This window comes from Protopterus annectens, chromosome 4.part1, assembly GCF_019279795.1.
Source record: "Protopterus annectens isolate FY-2018-M chromosome 4.part1, PAN1.0, whole genome shotgun sequence".
Lineage (NCBI taxonomy): Eukaryota > Metazoa > Chordata > Ceratodontiformes > Protopteridae > Protopterus > Protopterus annectens.
Window position 1 is genome coordinate 139,660,532 of NC_056734.1, and position 19,112 is coordinate 139,679,643.

General features: G+C 42.1%; 1 protein-coding gene across 1 annotated transcript in view; it reads right to left on the reverse strand.

Moving 5' to 3' along the window:
• CAB39 (calcium binding protein 39) overlaps window positions 1-19,112 on the reverse strand; it is a 1,351,479-nt gene that overhangs the window by 804,201 nt on the left and 528,166 nt on the right. Inside the window, exon 9 of the mRNA XM_044070040.1 lies at window positions 289-311. Coding sequence (XP_043925975.1) covers window positions 289-311 — 23 coding nt within the window. The remainder of the gene's footprint in view (window positions 1-288; window positions 312-19,112) is intronic.

Consider the following 19,112-nt stretch of genomic DNA (forward strand, 5'->3'; position numbering starts at 1 on the left):
TTGGGTTCTGAGGCGGATTTCCATTTCCTTGTAATACACTTTCTAGCAACTGCTAGTATAGTCCAAAGAAGATATAAATTATATTTATTCATTTCACTTATTTCATTAACATTCAAGAAAATCAAAGACTTGGTTAATAGAAATGTATCTGTGAATATAGCTTGAAGGAAATTACTAATCTTCCAATATTTTTTTATTTTGTTACAATCATAAAATGTGATTCCAACCAGCTTCACAGCTTAAAGAACATCTCCAGCATATAGTATTTCTAGAAGAGTTTATTTTAGCTATCTTTTTAGGAGTATAAAAAGCTCTATGCAAAAATGTCCATGTGAAAATCAGACTTGTAAATTAGAAGTTAATTTGATAGAATACGGTAAATTAGTTTTATTTTCAATTGATAAAATTCCAGAAATGTTGTTTAGGATTAACTTTATGCTTTATTAAAATTTTGTATAATTTTGATAAATTTGATAAAATTTCCTTCATAATTTAATTTTTTTCTTTTGTCCGTGTTTACTCTCTCCCACTTTTTGGTGATTGTTTATTGACAGATGATAAACTGAGCTAAACCCTTGCAGTTTTCAGTGTCCCTTCAGTGTATAAACTGATTCATGCAGCAAAATGAAGTGATCATCACTTTCCCAGGCCAAATAACACCATGTATTCCGTATTTCCCTCTTAAACTGGTATAACTTAAGACCTTGCCTACTTCGGTCAGTATCATGTCTCCAGTAAATGGTTACAACACTGTTTGAGAGTCTTGGGAGTGTAAAATATTTGGAGACATTTCCAACCCCAAAAAATTAAATTTCTTTGGTTTTGTAACCGTTCTATGGAGTTAGGATAATTCTTTCCCGATCTGCATGTGTAATTGTACTCTGCTCTTCCTCCCAAATATTCCTAAGTGTATTTGACCCTTTGCCGCCTTCTTCATCTAACACTTGTATAGTTTATTTCTCACTCTTTTTCCCAGATATTCTTGCCTGTTTTCTATAACCAAAAGAAACTGTTTTAGCCATTCATCCTTTTTGATTGTGTACAGTAACAAATTCTTCAAGTTCTGTTAAATTTGCTGTTTTTGTTACTGTAGTCTAGACCCTTAATAGTGTGTTGCTCCTCCTGCATCTTTATTTTTCCTCTTGTCATTAACTGATCCTACAGTAATCCCTTACAGACTTTCAGATTTCTGGAAATTTCATTTGGTTGTAGTCTTCATTCTGGTAACATAGCTATGGGAGTCAATTCATTCTTATTCGTCTTTCTATTCTTTAATAAATTGTTCATCACTTTGATCTGTTACTGTTGGGCAGCTTTCTATCTGGAATGATGGTTTGAGTCCAGTATCCCCTGTAATATTTTAAGACCTGCTACCTTGTATATCTGTAATGGACTTCCAACCTTCCAAATTCTGTTGGCAAAGTTATAATGTTCCACGCAATCCACCCATATAAATTCTGTATTGATTTTACACAGTTGAGTTTTTTTTAATCTGAAGGACAGCAGCAAACCTTGACTTTATAGTATTAGTGGTAAAGCCAAACCACTAGAATGCTTGGATTGTGATAAGTTATAAAACTTCCTGGTGTTAAGAACAATGACAGTAATCATTTGGATCAAACATCCCCTTCGTAACAGGCCCATCTACCTCCTGTGTGGTCCCTTTGGCCTACATAATTGCGGATGTTTCCCAATGGGCTTGGCAGGATCTCGGTGTGGTGGAACTCGCCTTAAACCAGAAAAAGGTGCTGGTCCCTCTCAGGGATGGTCCACACTGGAACAGAGCCCCACTTGTGGATTCTTATTGCTGCCACTTTGGAAGAAAAAAAGTTTTTGGAAATCTCTGCAGTCCATCCTCCTAACTGAGAGTCTATTTATTTACATTTGTTGACTGTGAGAGTCCGACTGGCACAGGTCTGTTTTTAGCGGAGGCCCGGGGAGAAAAGCTCCACATAAAGTATTATTTGCATTATACAGTTAAAAAACATAGCATTTAAATATATAGACATTAGAGTCTAGAGTGAGTTGTTTTAGGAAGCATTTGTATTTCTCAAGCACTCTGTCTTTGGGCATTAAATTACACATCTAAGACGTAGGGGATGAACTTTTGAGCTGTCAAACTCCATCAGGAGACTGCAGACAACTGACACAATGAAGTCAATGGAGTCTCACTCAGTTGCCAGTGTCACCATGATGCAAACTTCCAGTACAGCAGCTACTGGTATTGTACGTTGCCATGCTTGGCTGCAATTGTGATTTCATGGACTGTTGTAAGGTGACCTTCCTTTATGCCCATTATGACTTACTCCTTGTTGGATCCAAGGTAAAATGCTTCATTTAAGAGTGAGCAAGAGGACAAATAAATGGGAGTTTTTCTCCAACCCTCAAAGATCTTTCTCCAGGAGTGGTGGAGGAGTTGGGGGGTGTATCTCTGTTTCAGAAAGTCGCAGTTTTGCCACTGTGACTCCTCTTTTGATGAGGCTTGACAAAATCGAGGAGAACTGCAGTGGACAGCATCCCAGAGGAAGAGGAGGACTGCAGAATTAAGGGTTTAGAGATCCCTTCACTGATAAATCCTTCCATCATTCTTGAAAGCTTGCCTGCCTGTTGCTCCCTGGAGGCAAATGGGGGGGGGGGGGGGCATGTCTCCTCACCTATAAAATTAGATGGTCATCACAAAGAATGTGTGGGTGAAAAGAATATCCAGAGGCTGCATAATTCCATTGCATTCAAAACCATATCCAGAGGCTGTATAATTCCATTGCATTCAAAACTAGTCTCTTCAGGCGGTCACCCCAACAGTAAAGGGACAGTCCAAGTAATTTCCTGGCTGCTAGAGAGAGAGAAACATCCAGGAGGTCCCACCAGGCTACAGATGATCCAGAGTCTACTCGAGATTTTTTTTAGTTCTCAAAAAAGAATAAGGACCTCTGACCCATTTTGGATCTCAGCAAATTACACACATTTTTGAAGAAGGCAAAGTTCCTGATTGTCATGGTACAGGCTGTTTCTCTCTTCTGAGGAAGGGGGTGACTGAGTGTGCTCTACAGACCTTCCAGATGCCTGTTATATCAAGATTGCACAACTGTCCAGAAGGTACTTTGCACTTCCAGCTGGGGCCAGTAACTTATCCATTCAGGGCCCCAACATTTGGTGTCAGGTTATATAATTCCATTGCATTCAAAACCAGTCCCTTCCAGGCGGTCCCCCTGGCAATAAAGGGACACGCACTAAGGTATTTCCTGACTGCTAGAAGAAAGTCATCAAGGAGGTCCCACCAGACCACAGAGGATCCAAAGTCTATTCAAGATTCTTTAGTTCCCAAAAAGAATAAGGACCCCTGGTCCATTTTGGATCTCAGCAAATTAAACGCATTTTAGACTAAGTTCCAGATTGTCACAATACAAGCCATTCAATGTGCCTATTGCATCAGAATTGCACAGCAGTCTAGAAGGTACCTGTGCATCCAGGTGGGGGCCAGTAACTTAAGAGTTCAGGACCCTGCTGTTTGGTGTCTCCAAAGCATGCACATGTATACATACACACACACACACACACGCACACTATAATGTGCGTAGCAGTGGTGGCACTTCATCTTGGGCTGCAGGGGTTCCAGGTGTTTCGGTACTTGGACGACTAGCTCCTGTCTGCAAGAACAATATCTTTAATCCACGGAAGAGATTTGAATCCATTGTTGGTCCTTGGGAAGTTTCCATCAACTATTAAAAAAAAAAAAAATTCAACCTTAAAGCCCACCCAGTTGTTAGACTTCATAAGTTTTCATCTAGGCCAGGTATCTCAAATTGCTGAATTACTACTGTCAAGGCTGACTTCCTTTTACCTACAAGCACAAGAGGTCACTGCTTTTTCAAACCCTCAAGTGTCCTTAATTCTTAGTTGCTAGGCTTCGTGGCCCCTTTCTTAATACTGGTACTTCATGCATGGTTTGTCATGGCAGTTCTGTAGTGTTAATGCATTCACTCCACCATCCAATCAGGGTATCCTCACTCTGCCATCATCACATTTCTTGGCAGATAACTTCCCCTCTTAACACAGAGAAATCCGTTTTCTCCCACTTTCCTTGGTTTGTGTAACTATGAACACCTGCTCGTTAGGTTGGGGTGTCATTTCGAGTGGTGTACAGTTCAGGGTATGTGGAACAGTCAGGAGCCCATTTTGTTCTGGAGATGACAGTTCTAGCATTACAGGCACTCCAGCACTTTCTTCCCCATGTTCTAATTTCTCTCCAGAACAGACAAGACTTTCTTGGTCTGATACGTTAGTAAACCGGGGTGCACATGCTATTTTGAGAGGCCATGAAAATGTGGCAATGTCTTCTCACTTTTTTCTCATAGCAATGCTCACTTCAGGTTAATCCAGTATTGTAGCAGACAGGCTGAGGTGCTGTATTCTCATGCCTCATGCGTAGTCCCTCAATGAAACAGTGGCAAAAGAGGATTTTCAGCTACTGGGGCCAATCCTGTTGTAACCTTTTTGCTTCCATAGCCGGTCCAAAGTGCATCAGGTACATGTCCTTCATTTTCAATGAGTATTCTTTACAACTGGAAAATCCTGCTGGGGATAGCTGAACATCTGGCCAGCATACCAATGTCTTTGCACCTTCCAGATGCTATATGTCTGATGCATGTCACATATCCAAGGCACAAGATGTGTGACACATGAGCACCTAATCCTCAACTGAATTCTCCCAAAAGAACCAAAGCAACCCAAGCAGAAAGTAATAGCATGTATATTCAGGAAGGGAAGAAGGATAAAAAGATCCAAGAAAAACCTCTCTGCCAAAAGGAAGGCAATAGAGAAAAGGGGAAAGGAGTGAGGGACAGAATCCTCCAACAATGAAAATGGGGCGGCTACTGTCAAGCCAAGGTCTTACACAATTGTACTGTCATTCCTTATCACTGTTGTATTTCTTACAACTGAGAAAATACAAATGCTACTGGAGAAGATGGGAGGAGGAAGCCACAGAGGACCCCTCCAAAATCCGTGAAGAATGACTTGGCAAAACCTACCCTGGCCCTAGAAATGGCAGCTAGCTTATAACGTTTAGTAAAGGTGTGTACAGAAGACCAAGTAGCAGTTAGCAAAATAGATCTAGTATCCAGAGCCTTGGAAAAAAGCACCAGAAGAAGCAATCTCCCAGAAAGAGTGAGCACAAACTTAAGTAAGCAGTTTACCATGAAAGGAATAGCAGAAGGAAATGGCCTTTGAGATCTAGGAAGAGAGAACAGCCAAATCCAATTTCCTGGAATGAAAAGAAACAAAATGGTGCTCAGATTTCCTGATGTCTTTTGTCTTGTCTAGGTAATATCCAAGCTGTTTTTGTAAGTCCAAGGTGTGAAATCTCCAAAATAGCATTCTGTGGAAAGAAGGAAAAAGGAAGGTGAATTGCTTGATGTTCTTCGTGTTTCACTGTTGCAGTCATTACATTTGGGTGATCTGCTGGCAGGTTGCCCTCAGTTGGCCTGATTAACAAAGTCTTGGGTCCTGCGTTGGTTGCTGTACCTTCTTCCATGACGTCAGGTCGTCGGTATAAAAATGCAGCCGATGTCATTTTCATCAGTCTTTCTTGCTACATGGTGCCCGAACCAGAAGCAGTTCACAAGTGCTGGGCCCGATTCCGGAAATTTTTGTTTTCGAGTTTCAGAACCGAAGTCTTCAACCTAAAGCTAAGTACCCTGTTGGGGAAACTTTTCTTGCTCCTTACCGATGTCAGTAAAAGTTAATTGTATTACTTGTGGGAAGCAAATACCTCATAGGTATTTTCATTTGTACTGTATTCCTTGCCTAGGCCCTGACCACAATGTGCCTTGCTGTCGGTTTTGTGCTAAATTTAATCAATGCTCTATTAAGCGTCGGTATATTTTTGCATCAAAATATTTTGGCTCAAGATTTAACTATACAGAAATGGTTAGCAATCAGACTACCGGAATACACAAAAAAACGCAAAGAAAAAGACACTGTCGAGGTCGAAAACTGATGAAGCTTCTCCTAAGCCAGACACCGGTTTGCCAGTTCAGTGAGGCGCTTTCGCAGCCCCCGATACCTGCTACTTTTGATTTGCAGGCCTCTACTGAGACCCATTCAGCGAGGTATGCCGCGAGGTGCTTTAAGTATTGAACCCGCGGATCTCCACCTTAGATGGGTCCGAAGCTGCTGAGCAGCCACTGGCTTCTGAGGGTGTTTTCAGGCCTAAAGGTGTATATTAAACCAACGCCATCTTCAAAACCTAGGCCAAAATCAAATTCTATGTTTAAAAAAATGACGCTTGGGCCACGTGCACAGGCCCCTACGCCTGAAAAAACAAATGATCAAAATGGCTGAGGATTTAATTACCTTGATCAGGGGTTCCCATCCCCCTCCTGCTAAGAGGCCTAGGCAGGGCACTGACTATGAATCATCAGATCAGGTTTCTGTTTCTTCTGATCAGGAATGATCTATTCCACCTTATGAGGACTCTGATGCAGAAGATTCCTTGCCTTCTGCCTCTCCTCCTGAGGATTTTTCTTTTGGAGAAACTTTGCATACCTTAAGGGAACACTTTCACTGGGACTTATCAGAATCTAAAAAGAGGCTTGGAGATTTCCTTCTATCTCAGCATAGGCCTTTGGCTATACCTCCTGTTCTAGACATTGTTGATGTTTTCTCAGAATCCAGCATGGCTCCTCATTCCCTGCCTCCGGCTCCTAGTAAGCCAGACATATTACAGGGTTCCTGACTTCCACAAATTCCTTTTTAAAAACCCTACTGCTGACCCTAAAACCATTTCTCAGGGTCCCAAGGGAGCTAAGGCTTCTACGGCTAAAAATCCTACCCCTTCTGAGATTCCAGGGCACTGGATAGATGGGGTAACAAGGTTTACACGTCTGCAACCTTGGCAATCAGAGCTTTTAAACTGTCAATTTCATATGCTCAAATAGCAGCAGTATGTCATGGGCTTACTTAAACAGATTTCTGTGTGGAAAATAAGAGTTGCAGGATGTATTGCATTCAGCTGAACAAGTTGGAAAACATACTTTGCAATGTGGTTTTGATTCCTTGGAGGCCTCTTGCAGGGACGCTGTAACTGGATCTATGATAAGAAGGCATGCTTGGCTCAAGGAGAAAAATCTGCCTGATCATGTTAAAGCAAAATTGTTGGATGCTCCTTTACAACAAGACAGTCTCTTTGGTAGTAAGGCAGAAGAAGTTTTGAAAAAGATGAAAGATAAAGTTAAATGTATGCAAACTGTAAAAGATTTCTTACAAGTGCAGCCACCCAGGTTCAGTAGGCACTGGCCTAGTAAGAATTGGTCCTTTCCAGTACCCACCAGAGCTGCTCAGGTCAAACCCAGACACTCCAAAGGCTCCAGATTTCAGTCTCAAGGAACATACAGAACAAAACAATGGGGTGCTTCCACCTCCAAATCTGGAAGTAACAAGGCACCTTCCTACGGTAAACAGTCTCAGTGACTTTCCTCTGCAGTCACCAAGCACTTATCTTTTGGCAGCCCCTTTGGGGGGAAAACTGGCACTTCATGCACAAAATTGGCAACTAATTACCCAGGGCAAGTGGGTTGTAAATATAGTATCCCAGGGATACAGATTTCATTTCCACACATTGCCAATCCCAAACGGATGGCCAGATCTACCTCCAAATCAGTGGGCAGAGGCCCAGAAACAAGTTATGTCCCTCATGAATATGGGGGCTATTCAACCAGTACCAGAAAAGGAAAAGGGACAAGGTTTTTATTCAAGACTTTTCCTGGTATCCAGAAAAAACAAATCATGACGTCCAATTCTGGACTTACCCATTCTAAACACATTTCTGGACATTCCAAAATTCAAGATGCTGACTGTACAACAGTTACTGCCTATGCTAGGCAAGGATGCCTGGTTGGTAACTCTAGACTTAAGAGGCTTACCTGCATGTCCCAGTCAGGGAATCTTGCAGAAGATACCTCCGCTTCAAAGCAGGCTGTTTGAATTACCAGTTCTCTGCACTGCCCTTTGGCTTATCTACTGCGCCCAGGTTTTTCACAAAGTGCCTGGCACCTGTAATTGCATTTTGTAGACAAAGAAACATTCAAATTTATCCTTACCTGGACGATTGTATAGTTCAGGCAGAAAACAAGGACACTCCTCTAAAGCATCTGGCGTTTGTAAAAAAGCTTCTAACTTGTCTAGGGTACACCATAAATGAAAAAAAAAATCACAACTGGTACCCTACATTCCTGGGTGCAAGCTTGAATACAACTGCCCAGATGACTAACCTCATGCCAGAAAAACAAATTCAATTGATGACTTACTTCAAACAAGTGGCCTCAAAAACCCAGCTATTTGCAAGACAAATTCTGCAGGCCTTGGGGTTCATGGCTTCCTGCATTCTAATAATTCCATATGCAAGGCTGCATATGAGGAAACTTCAGTGGTACCAAAATCTTATGGTGTCAACATTGTCACAGCCTGGAAACAATGATTCCTATCATTCCTTGCCTGCAGCAAGAGTTCCTGTGGTGGGCAGAGGCCTGTCACCAACACAAGAGACTCATTCATTCCATCCCCTGCCACCCAAACCCTGACTACAGACGCATCAGAATATGCTTGGTGGGCGCGTCTGGCAGGGAGATGCATTCAGGGCCAATGGATCCCAAATCAAATGTACTTACATATCAACCAGAAAGAGATGCTAGCTGTACCGAATGCTCTGACAGCCTTCAAGGGCTAACTTCATTCAGGACAACTACTGATAGAGACAACACCACAGTCATTTGGTACATGCACGGGGGTACCCATTCCTACCCCCATTGCAGACTAGCCATGGCCTTGTGGAACAATGCCTTGACTTACCAAATACATCTACAAGCTCAATTCCTGCCAGGAAAGCAAAATACTCTGGCAGACTAACTAAGCAGAAATCTTATGGACCCACACGAATGGAAACTGGATCCACAAATCTTCCGCATGTTGACACGCAAATGGGGGAGCCCAGCCATAGTTTTGAGGTGAGGCAAAAAGATCTATCAGTTGGACAAATTCTGCACAAGAATTAATCACAAAAAAGCTTGGAAAGTGGGTGCTCTATCCTTCAGCTGGAAAAACCTATCATTCTATGCCTTCCCCTTCTGCCTCTGCTCTCCAAGGTCTTACTAAAACTCAGACAGGAAAACACAAAAATGATTGCTCCAGACTGGCCTCACCAACACTGGTAACCGCTCCTATGCAATATGTCGCACCTTCCTCCGTAGTACCTGCCTAAGACACCTTATCTACAGTCTCAGCAGAACTATCAAATTCTGCACACTCCACTGCAAACTCTGAATCTTGCAGCATGGCTAATTAATTTCACCAGTTACATCTCTCAGCAAACCTGTGATGGATGTCATTTTTGAGGCTAGAAGGCCTAGTACTAGAAAATCTTATGCTGATAAATGGAAAACATTCTGTGCCTGTAACCAAGCACAAGGAATAAGCACAGGAATGCCCAAATTCCTCAGATTCTGCAATATTTAACTGAGATGCTTCACAAGGGCCTATCTTTTCCTTCCATAAAAATCCATGCCTCTGCCATTTCAGCTCATTACATCACAGAGCCCTCCCCTCTTTTCTCATCCCCTGCTAAAGCAGTACATCAGAGGGGCCAAAAAATTAAGACCTCCCAGGAGAGCACCAACTCCTGCATGGGACCTCAATTTTGTGTTGGAAAAATTCACCCTACCACCTTTTGAACCAGCTACTACTGCAGACATAAAATTTCTCTCTTGGAAGACAGATTTTCTTTTAGCAGTCACTTCAGCTAGAAGGATTTCAGAACTACAGGCTCTCATGGCAGTGGAGCCTTTTATTATCTTTTACCTGGACAGGGTGGCTCTCAGGACCAATCCATCCTTTATGCCTAAAGTGGTATCTAGTGTGGCTCTTAATCAGACTATACATCTGCCAACCTTTTTCCCAAATCCACAGAAAGGTGAGCAGATTTTGCATTCATTGGATATACACAGACAACTAAGATTCTACTTAAGACAAAATCTCTAAGAAAATCTGAACAATTACTGGTGGCATTTGCTGCAGGGGCAGAGGAAAAGGTTATCTCAAAGCAGACTATTTCAAAATGGGTAAGCCATTGTATTCATTTTTGCTACATGCCGCATGATAAACCTGACCCCAAGGGGATCAGATCCCATTCCACCAGGGCTGCATCTACTTTTGCAGCCTTTCTCAGAGGGGTTCCTACCAGAGACATTCTAGAAGCTGCTACCTGGAGCTCAGTTCATACGTTCAAACATTACCATTTACCTCTGTTCTCTAAATCCAGAGCAGGCTTTGCCACTGCTGTCCTGCAGGGCCTTATAGCTGCTTCTAATGCTGTATAATTCCATCCTCCCAACCATATCTTTGGGATTCTACCCAAATGTAATGACTGCAACAGTGAAACACGAAGAACATAGTACAGTTGTGTACACTTACTATAAATGTAGATGTTCGAGTGTATTCACTGTTGCAGTCCTGGTTACCCACCAGCCCCCTGTTTTTCTCTTACTATACCTCTTCTCTCCTTTACTATGCTCAAAAGCCTTTTTGGTGTATGTGCTTTTATTTGGAGGTATATTTTTTGTATTCTAAATTACATGCATATGTGTGTATATGTGTGTGTGTGTTTGTGTATGATGTATATAGATATATTGCTCCCCATTGGGGGCACCTGACATCTGGAGCAAGAAACTGATGAAAATGGCGTCGGCTGTATGTTTTATACTTCTGACGACCTGACGTCATGGAAGAAGGGACAGCAACCGACGCAGGACCCAAGACATTGTTAATCAGGCTGACTGAGGGCAACCTGCCAGCAGATTACCCAAATGTAATGACTGCAACAGTGAATACACTCGAACATCTATATTTATGGTAAGTGGTAAATGTGTGTGTATGATGTATGTAGATAATCCCAAAGCTATGGCTGGGAGGATGGAATTATACAGCATTAGAAGCAGCTATAAGCTAAGCTGGCTTTCCACCACCTTCCCCCAAGAAACAATAATACTTGGCGACCTTAACATAAACTGGAGTAGATGTATATCTGAGCAACCTTCTACCCATATCAACCTACATGGTTTCACTCAAACCATCACATCTCCCACTAGATTTAATAAACTTAACAATGATAGCACACTAGACTGGATCCTTACAAATCACAATCAACAAATGTATAAAATAGGTACCCTCTTTGAAGACCTCAGCGACCACTCACTCACATTTCTAATCAGGTATAAGAGTGAAAATCCAAACATAACCATCTGTAAGAGTATTGGGTCTAACAAAAATTTTAACCTCAACAACTTTCAACAAGAACTAATAGCCTGTGACTGGTCACCCCTTAAACGCCTACCACTAGAAGAAGCAGTCAAATACTTGAATTCCAAATTCTTAACCACACTGGACTACCATGCCCCTACTCGGACAATTAGATGTAGATCAAAACCAGCCCCATGGCTTACCAAAACCACCAAATAAAAGATCCTCCAAAAAACTAAACTCAGGACCACCTGGCTTACCACTAAATGCCCCACAGATCAAGTAAAGTATAGACAAATAAGAAACAAAACCAAAAAAGCCATTCTATCAGATAAAAGAAACTTTTACTGTCATCTGCAACAAACCCACCAAAATAAACCGCAAAAATTCTGGGCTGGCATCAATAAACTGATACACCCAGGCCGCTCAGTCACACCCACACCCAATGGCTCGGAAGACAATACACCCAACCAAATTGCCAGTTCCTTCAATTCCTTTTTTACAGAGACCATTCAATCTCTTGCCAATCAGTTGTCACCCAACACAACTTCTTCTTCCCATAGTACTAACAATCCATCACTACCTTTATTCCAACCTGGTCCTACATCCTTTCAACACTATCAACCCAACACTATTCAAATTTCAACCTGTCCCCACATCCCTTGTCCGCACCTTAATTCAAAAACTAAAACCCACCACTCTCGCTGCAGACCTACTACCTGCAGAATATCTTCAAAAAGCTGCTACAGCTATAGCCTACCCCATAACTATTCTCATCAGTAGAACTATCTCTGAGGGTACCATCCCATCACTCTGTAAAATTTCTCATATTATTCCCCTTCACAAAGGTGGCAACTCCAATGATCTATCTAATTACAGACCCATCGCCATATTATCCCCCCTAGCAAAAATCATGGAGAGGTGCATTCATAAGCAGCTCTTAAAACACTTACTTGAAAACAACTTGCTAGCTAGCTGTCAACATGGCTTTAGACCATCTCACAGTACCACCTCTGCTCTGTTATCCTTCACCAACTGCATCAACAAAAATCGTAACAACGATACACTATCCTCAGCTCTCTTTATTGATCTGTCAAAAGCTTTTGACATGGTCAACCACCAGCTACTCATAAACTTTCTCAAAAACTTGTCACTAGCTCCTCCCACTATACAGTGGTTTCAATCTTACCTACAAAACAGGCAACAAGCTGTATTATGGCAGAATAGCCTATCTTCCCACCTCCCAATAACCCTCTGAGTTCCTCAAGGCTCCGTACTCGGTCCCTTCCCTTTTCAGTCTTCACAAATGACCTGCACAAAGTCATACCTCAAGCCACCTGTATTCAGTATGCAGATGATTCCACATTAGTATGCTCAGCCAAGACGCAGTCACTACTTCAGTCTCTAACACAAAACGTATTTAACATAGTTGAGAAATGGCTCATTGACCGTTGCCTCATTCTCAATCCAAAAAAACAAAAATGCTATTATTCACACTCACGCACAGAACTTCCCCAGTATACTTCAGTGTCACCTCAACTAATGGTACAGAAATACCTCCAGAACCAACCACAAGACTACTTGGGGTACTAATTGATAACCTCTCCTTTGAGCCTCATATTAATAACACTATAAAAACTATTAACAAAAAACTAGGTTCCCTCTACAGAATCAAACCCTTTCTAACCCCCAAAGCCAGGTCCACTATTGCCCGTACCCATTTAATCTCAACCCTTACATACGCATCCCCTGTCTACACTAAACTATGCAAAAGCAATATGAACAAACTTTCCATCGCCTACAATAATATAGCAAGATTTGCAACTGGCTCAACCTACAGAACCCATCACTGCAACAATCTTAAACAACTAGGCTGGTTAGAACTGTCAAATCTAATTTTACTGAACCAACTAACAATAGTCCAAAAGGTACTATACCAACCTTCAAAGACTCCCATACTCACCAACCTAATCTTCCCCTACTATAACCTAAAGATCCTACGCTCATCAAACAAATTACTAGTGCAAATAAATAAAACCAACAATCTGACTGGTGACTCTCTGTTCTCCAACGCAGTGGGAAAAACCTGGAACTCCCTCCCAGATCACCTTACATCCATTTCCTCAGCTCCCCTATTTAAAACCAAAATTAAAACATACCTCAAATCTCACTGGTTATGCCCTTGTGCTAATCCAGACTAAACACCAGTCTTTATATGATGACACCTCTCTACATACCAGCACAAGCAAAATTACCTCTTACTTATAATTGTGTGCATATCAGTATACCTATTAATAGTGAACTATTTAATAACTAATTGAATTACTAACAAACATCATATGGGTGACTTTTATAACTAACTTTGGTATTGGTTTGTAATCGGAGACTTGATTGCTGTATTGTGTTTTTCTAGCTAACTTAGCCTACTAGCAAACTATATTGGTGTGACTTTATTGCTCAATAGTGTGCATTGTTGTCTAATATAGTTTTAAACATTCCCCCCTATTACTATACTACCAATGTTGTGCTTCATCTTCTTCTTCATCTTTGTACCTATATTCATAGCTCTGTTCAGTAAGAACCATCCTACTAATATGACAATAGGAAATACCTCTATAATAGCTAAAACTTACAATGTACTTATGTCTTGTAAATACTATTTTGTAGTGCGGAGCTTTTCTCCCCGGGCCTCCACTGAAAATGGACATGTATCCAGTTGGACCAGCCCGGTCAACAAATGTAAAATAAATAAATAAGTGTACACAACTGTACTATTCTCTTCCATTTAGCCATTGTAGGATTTTAGTAATGGGTTTTCTGGCCTCCTGTAAAACTGGAAGCTTGTCCTCAAAAAAAAAAAATAGTATCTAAAGGGAATGAAGACCTTGTCACCTAACGAATCAACTGAAGAGTGGACAGGTGAGGGTGAATTTAGGCAATTCCTTCTGTGTAAGAAGATCCATCTTGTGAGTTAAATTGTGATTACTCCTTGACAGATGAAATAGAAGGGGAAACCAGTGCTGTCTGGACCAAAAGTCACCAACAAGATTATGGGCCTATTTCATATGATTTTGTGCAGGACTTTTGATAGAGGGAAGAGTAGGATAGGCATATGGAAACATTCTCTTCCGCTCCCCTCCAGGAAAAAGAGGGTATCCACTTTCCAAGCCAGAAGACTTTGTACTGTGGAACAGAACTGGGGAAGTTCTCTGTTTAGAGGGGAGGCAAAAAGATTTGCTTGAATACCTCTGTGATGTGCTATGTCCAGGAACATCTGTCTCTCTGAAGCATCCTTCCATGAGGATCTGTCATGGGTCTGATTAGTGTCTGCCATAAGGTTGTGCTCTGAGGGAATGTCAACCATCTGAAGAAACGATTGATAGCGAAATGCAAAATCCAAAGCCTAAAGAGCCAGCCTGCAAAGAAGGTAAGACTTTGTGCCCCCTTGCCTTTTGATGTATCCATTGTGTGGTATTGTCTGTGAAAATCCTTAAAGGACCTGGTCCCCAAAAAGATTGGAATGCTGAAAGGGTCAGAATGAAGGCACTCTTCTCCTTGATGTTATGCTCTGCCAGTTGTTGAGATGAAAGCTTCTTGACCTTGCAATTGTTGGAGGAAGCTCCACAACCTTGATCAGATGTATTTGTGTGCAGCTCCTGACTGGGAAGAGAAACCTCAAAAGCTAGACCTGGATTGAGGAGAATCTGGTGAAACTACAAGTGGAGCTCGAGCTTGAGAACAGGGCAAGAGAAGAACAGGAAAATCCAGCGGATGGCAGTGTTGAAGCCAAACAGTCTTGAGGTACAATTGAAATTTTCTCATATGGAGTTTGGCAAAGGGAACCATGGGAGTAGTGAATGCCATGTACCTCAGATCTCTCAGAAATTCCCTTGAAGGAAGGACCGGATGATTGAGAAGAGATTGAAAATAAGCAGTCAGGATCGGGGTATGGGTGGGTGGGAGACGAGCCATGTGTGCTGTCTGCATCCTGCATCCCAGAAGCACTTGGTCCTTAGAGGGGGTCAACACAGAGTTTGGGATTCACTGCAAGCCCCACACTGTGAAGTATAGTGAAGTGAAGATCCTGAAGCAGGAGTTGCTGAGATGAGGGCCTGAATCAAAAGGTCACCCAAATAAGGGAGTATTTGAATTCCCTGAAGTCTGCAGAAGGCTACCAGTGGGGCCAGGCATTTGGTAAATGCCCTCAAAGCTATAGAAAGACCAAAAGACAAAGCAGCATTCTGATAATGTGAGGAAGAAACAGAGGGTGAGTAGGAATGTGAAAGTAAGCATCCTTGAAATCCAGGGGCACCACAAAAGTTTGGGGAAGCAACAGAGGAAACAGTATCTAAAAAGACAACATCATAAAGGAAGGAACTTTTATGAAAGTGAGATAGGAGAAGGCTACAATGGGCCTCCAAGACTCCTCCCTGGGAAACGGAAACATCCTAGAGTAGAAATTGCTGCCCTGCTGAGAAAGGGGTATAGGTTGGGTGGTTCCCTGTACCAAACGATCCTGAAGATCTAAAGGAAAATGAGTCAGCTGCCATGGAGGAGGCTGAGGAAGGCTTGAAAATGGTGTAAGGGACTTCAACCCATAACATAACCATTTTGGATAATAGAAAGCGCCCAAAAGTCTGTGATCTGTTGCCAAGGAAAGGACTGAGTTAACCGGAGATAGAGCAGTCTGGCAGATGGGTAGAAGTGGTTGAATATCAAATGGATGCAGTTTTGTCAGGGAAAGTAGGCTTTTGACATTTAGTACGCTAAGAAAGCTTGTCAGGAAAAACTGTCTTTGGTTGTTTTAAGTTGCCTACAGACAAAAGGATTAGATAATTTCTCGACGTTTAGGAATAACAGAAAAGAGGATTGGTTTCAGATCCTGCATAACTGTACTTATTTTGTAATGTCTTAAAAAGCTCAGCAGCTGGAGTACCTGAGAGATCCTGGTTGTCCAGAGGGTCCAGTAATTTAGCATTGACGTCCTCAGGAAGAGTCTTGGAGGCACAACCCAACAGTACCATCTCATCACAGATCAGATGTAGTAGCCCTGGAGGAGGAGGGATCAGCAGCATCATTGCTGTGTTTAATAGAGTAAGCACCTGGGAAGCAGAACTTGAGAGAGAAATGGCAGAAGTCATATCTGTCAGAAGGCCCCCGAGCTTAGAAGACGCAGTAGTACATACCTTGTCATATGAATCTGGTAGTTAATAGCCCTGAAAGCTAAGGTAGCAGAACTGTACACTTTTTTCCCCATGTCACGACTGTCCTTATCAGAAGGTAAAAGCTTAAAAGAACAGTGACTTTGATCATTTATCACTAGCCACAGAGTAGAAGACCAGGACGCAAAAGCAGGAACAAATAATCCTAGAGGGGGCTTTATAGCTGTAAGAGCATTACAAAGTCCCTCAGTAAAATCCTACCCGTCCTTGTGTGGATCTTTAATTACAGGGGCTGCTTACTTCAGTCTGCTTCAGCGGTTGTTTCCCACCTACAGTTGTCCTGTAGTTATACAGCTGCATCTAAAAAGGCAAATAGGATGTATAAAATTCCTCAGTTTTAAGTTTTTATACACTGTTCCCAGGCCTGACCCAGCAGCTACAGATCCCTCTGCTGCTAAGCACTTAATTTCAATCCTACACTTCTTGATAATGATAAGAAATTGAGTGTGGGGAGGAGTGCATACTTCAACTTTGATTTTCAGAATTTTGAATTGTCAGGCTCATGCTAGTTTTGAAAGTATGCGGAATGTTTTATCTGTAGTTTCTTCTTGTGAGGAAGAATCTTTAAATTTAGTTCCTTCTGTTGCATGTCACTGCTCATTGCTTACAATGTGTGTATGACTGATATTACTTCCCGGAAAATGGTCCGTAGCACTGTTTTGAAGAGGTTTACACGGCTGCATTCTCAGTACTTCTCAGATGTTAAGAATGAGATTTTAAATTCCCTTTTGGATAAATATTTTGTTTTTGGTGCCTCTGTTGCAGAGGTGATCAAAAAGTGAGTGATCCACGGACTGTTTCAATGTTTCAGCCCTCCTTTTCCAAAGAGTCTGTAATCTGTTGCCAGACAGGAAGACTTAAAAGCAGAATGAACAGTCTGAACAAAGTACAGTAAACAGTCATTTAAGAAGAAATGGCAGGGGATTCCACAAAGAAGCCTCAAACCTCCCAAAGCCGAGATCTTGTGACCCACCCCCCAGCCTTGTTTTTTTTTCTTCCAGTAAATTTTGATCTCCATTTTTTTTTTGCAACAGTTTCAGACTAATGGGATGTTCTTCGTGTTTCACTGTTGCAGTCATTAGATTTGGATAATCTGCTGGTAGGTTGCCCTCAATCGGCCTGAGTAACAGTTTTGGGTTCTGCGTCGGTTGCTGTCTCGGCCGACTCCTGAAATTTTTGCATTCGAGTTTCAGAACCAAAGTCTTCAATTAAAGCTAAGTACCCCGTTGGGGAAACTTTTTCTTGCTCCTTACCGATGTCAGTAAAAGTTAATAATTGCATTACTTGTGGGAAGCAAATACCTCTCAAGGATTTTCATTTGTACTGTATTCCTTGCCTAGGCCCAGATCATAACGTGCCTTGCTGTCGGTTTTGTGCTAGATTTAACCAACACCCTATTAAGCGTCTGTATATTTTTGCTTCAAAATATTTTGGATCCAGATTTAATTACACTGAAATGTCATCAGTTAGCAATCCCGACTACCAGAGTTCACAAAAAATGCAAAGAAAAAGACAGACCTTTGAGGTCAAAAACAGACTAAGCTTCTAAGCCAGTCACTGGTTCGCCGGTACTTAGTGAGGTGCTTTCGCAGCCCCTGATACCTGCTACATTTGAGTCACAGGCCTCTACTGAGACCCATGCGGAGTCTGGTATGCCGCACGATTCTCCGAGTATTGAACCCGTGGATGTCTCTCCCTTGGATGGGTCCTGAGCCGCTGAGCAGGCACCGGCTTCCGAGGGTGTTTTCAGGCCTCAACATTTTTATATAAAACAGACACCAGCTCCAAAACAAGAACAAAAACATCTAAGTCTAAAAAAACGACGCATGAGCCACATGGTCAGGCCCCAATGCCTAAAAAAACAGATGATCAAAATGGCTGAGGACTTAATTACCTTGATCAGGGGTTCCCACCCCCCCCCCCCTGCTAAGGGGCCTAGGCAAGATACTGATTATGAGTCTTCAGATCAGGTTTCCATTTCTTCTGATTCCTCTCTTGATCAGGAATTGTCTATTCCACCCTATGAGGATTCAGATACAGAAGAATCCATCCCATCTGCATCTTTTCTTGAGGATTATGCTTTTGGTGAAACCTTGCATACTTTAAGGGAACATTTTCATTGGGAGAGTTAGGATTTCTCTGAATCAGAGGCTTAGGGATTTCCTTCTCCTTCAGCATAGGCCTTTGGGCTATACCTCCTGTATTAGACATTGTTGATGTGTTTTCGGAATTAAACATGGCTCCTGATTACCTACCTCCGGCTCTTAGTAAGCCAGACAGATATTACAGGGTTCCTGACTCCCACAAATTCCTATTCAAAAATCCTGCTGCTGATCCTGAGACTATCTCACAGGGTCCCAAAGCTGTAAAGGCCTCTACAGCCAAAAATCCTACCCCCTCTGATAGAGATTCCAGGGTGCTGGATAGATGGGGAAAGAAGGATGTGAAGTTCTGTCTCGCCGTTTTGTTCTTACACGTGGGTTCGGAGCCGATCCCTCGGCTCCGAGTCGGCCGCTTTTCAAGCTCAGACTCTCTGAGAAGCTCGAGACCTAGTGTATATTCCGTGATGCTCTACTGTAAATCCCCAGATCTGGTTTTGCT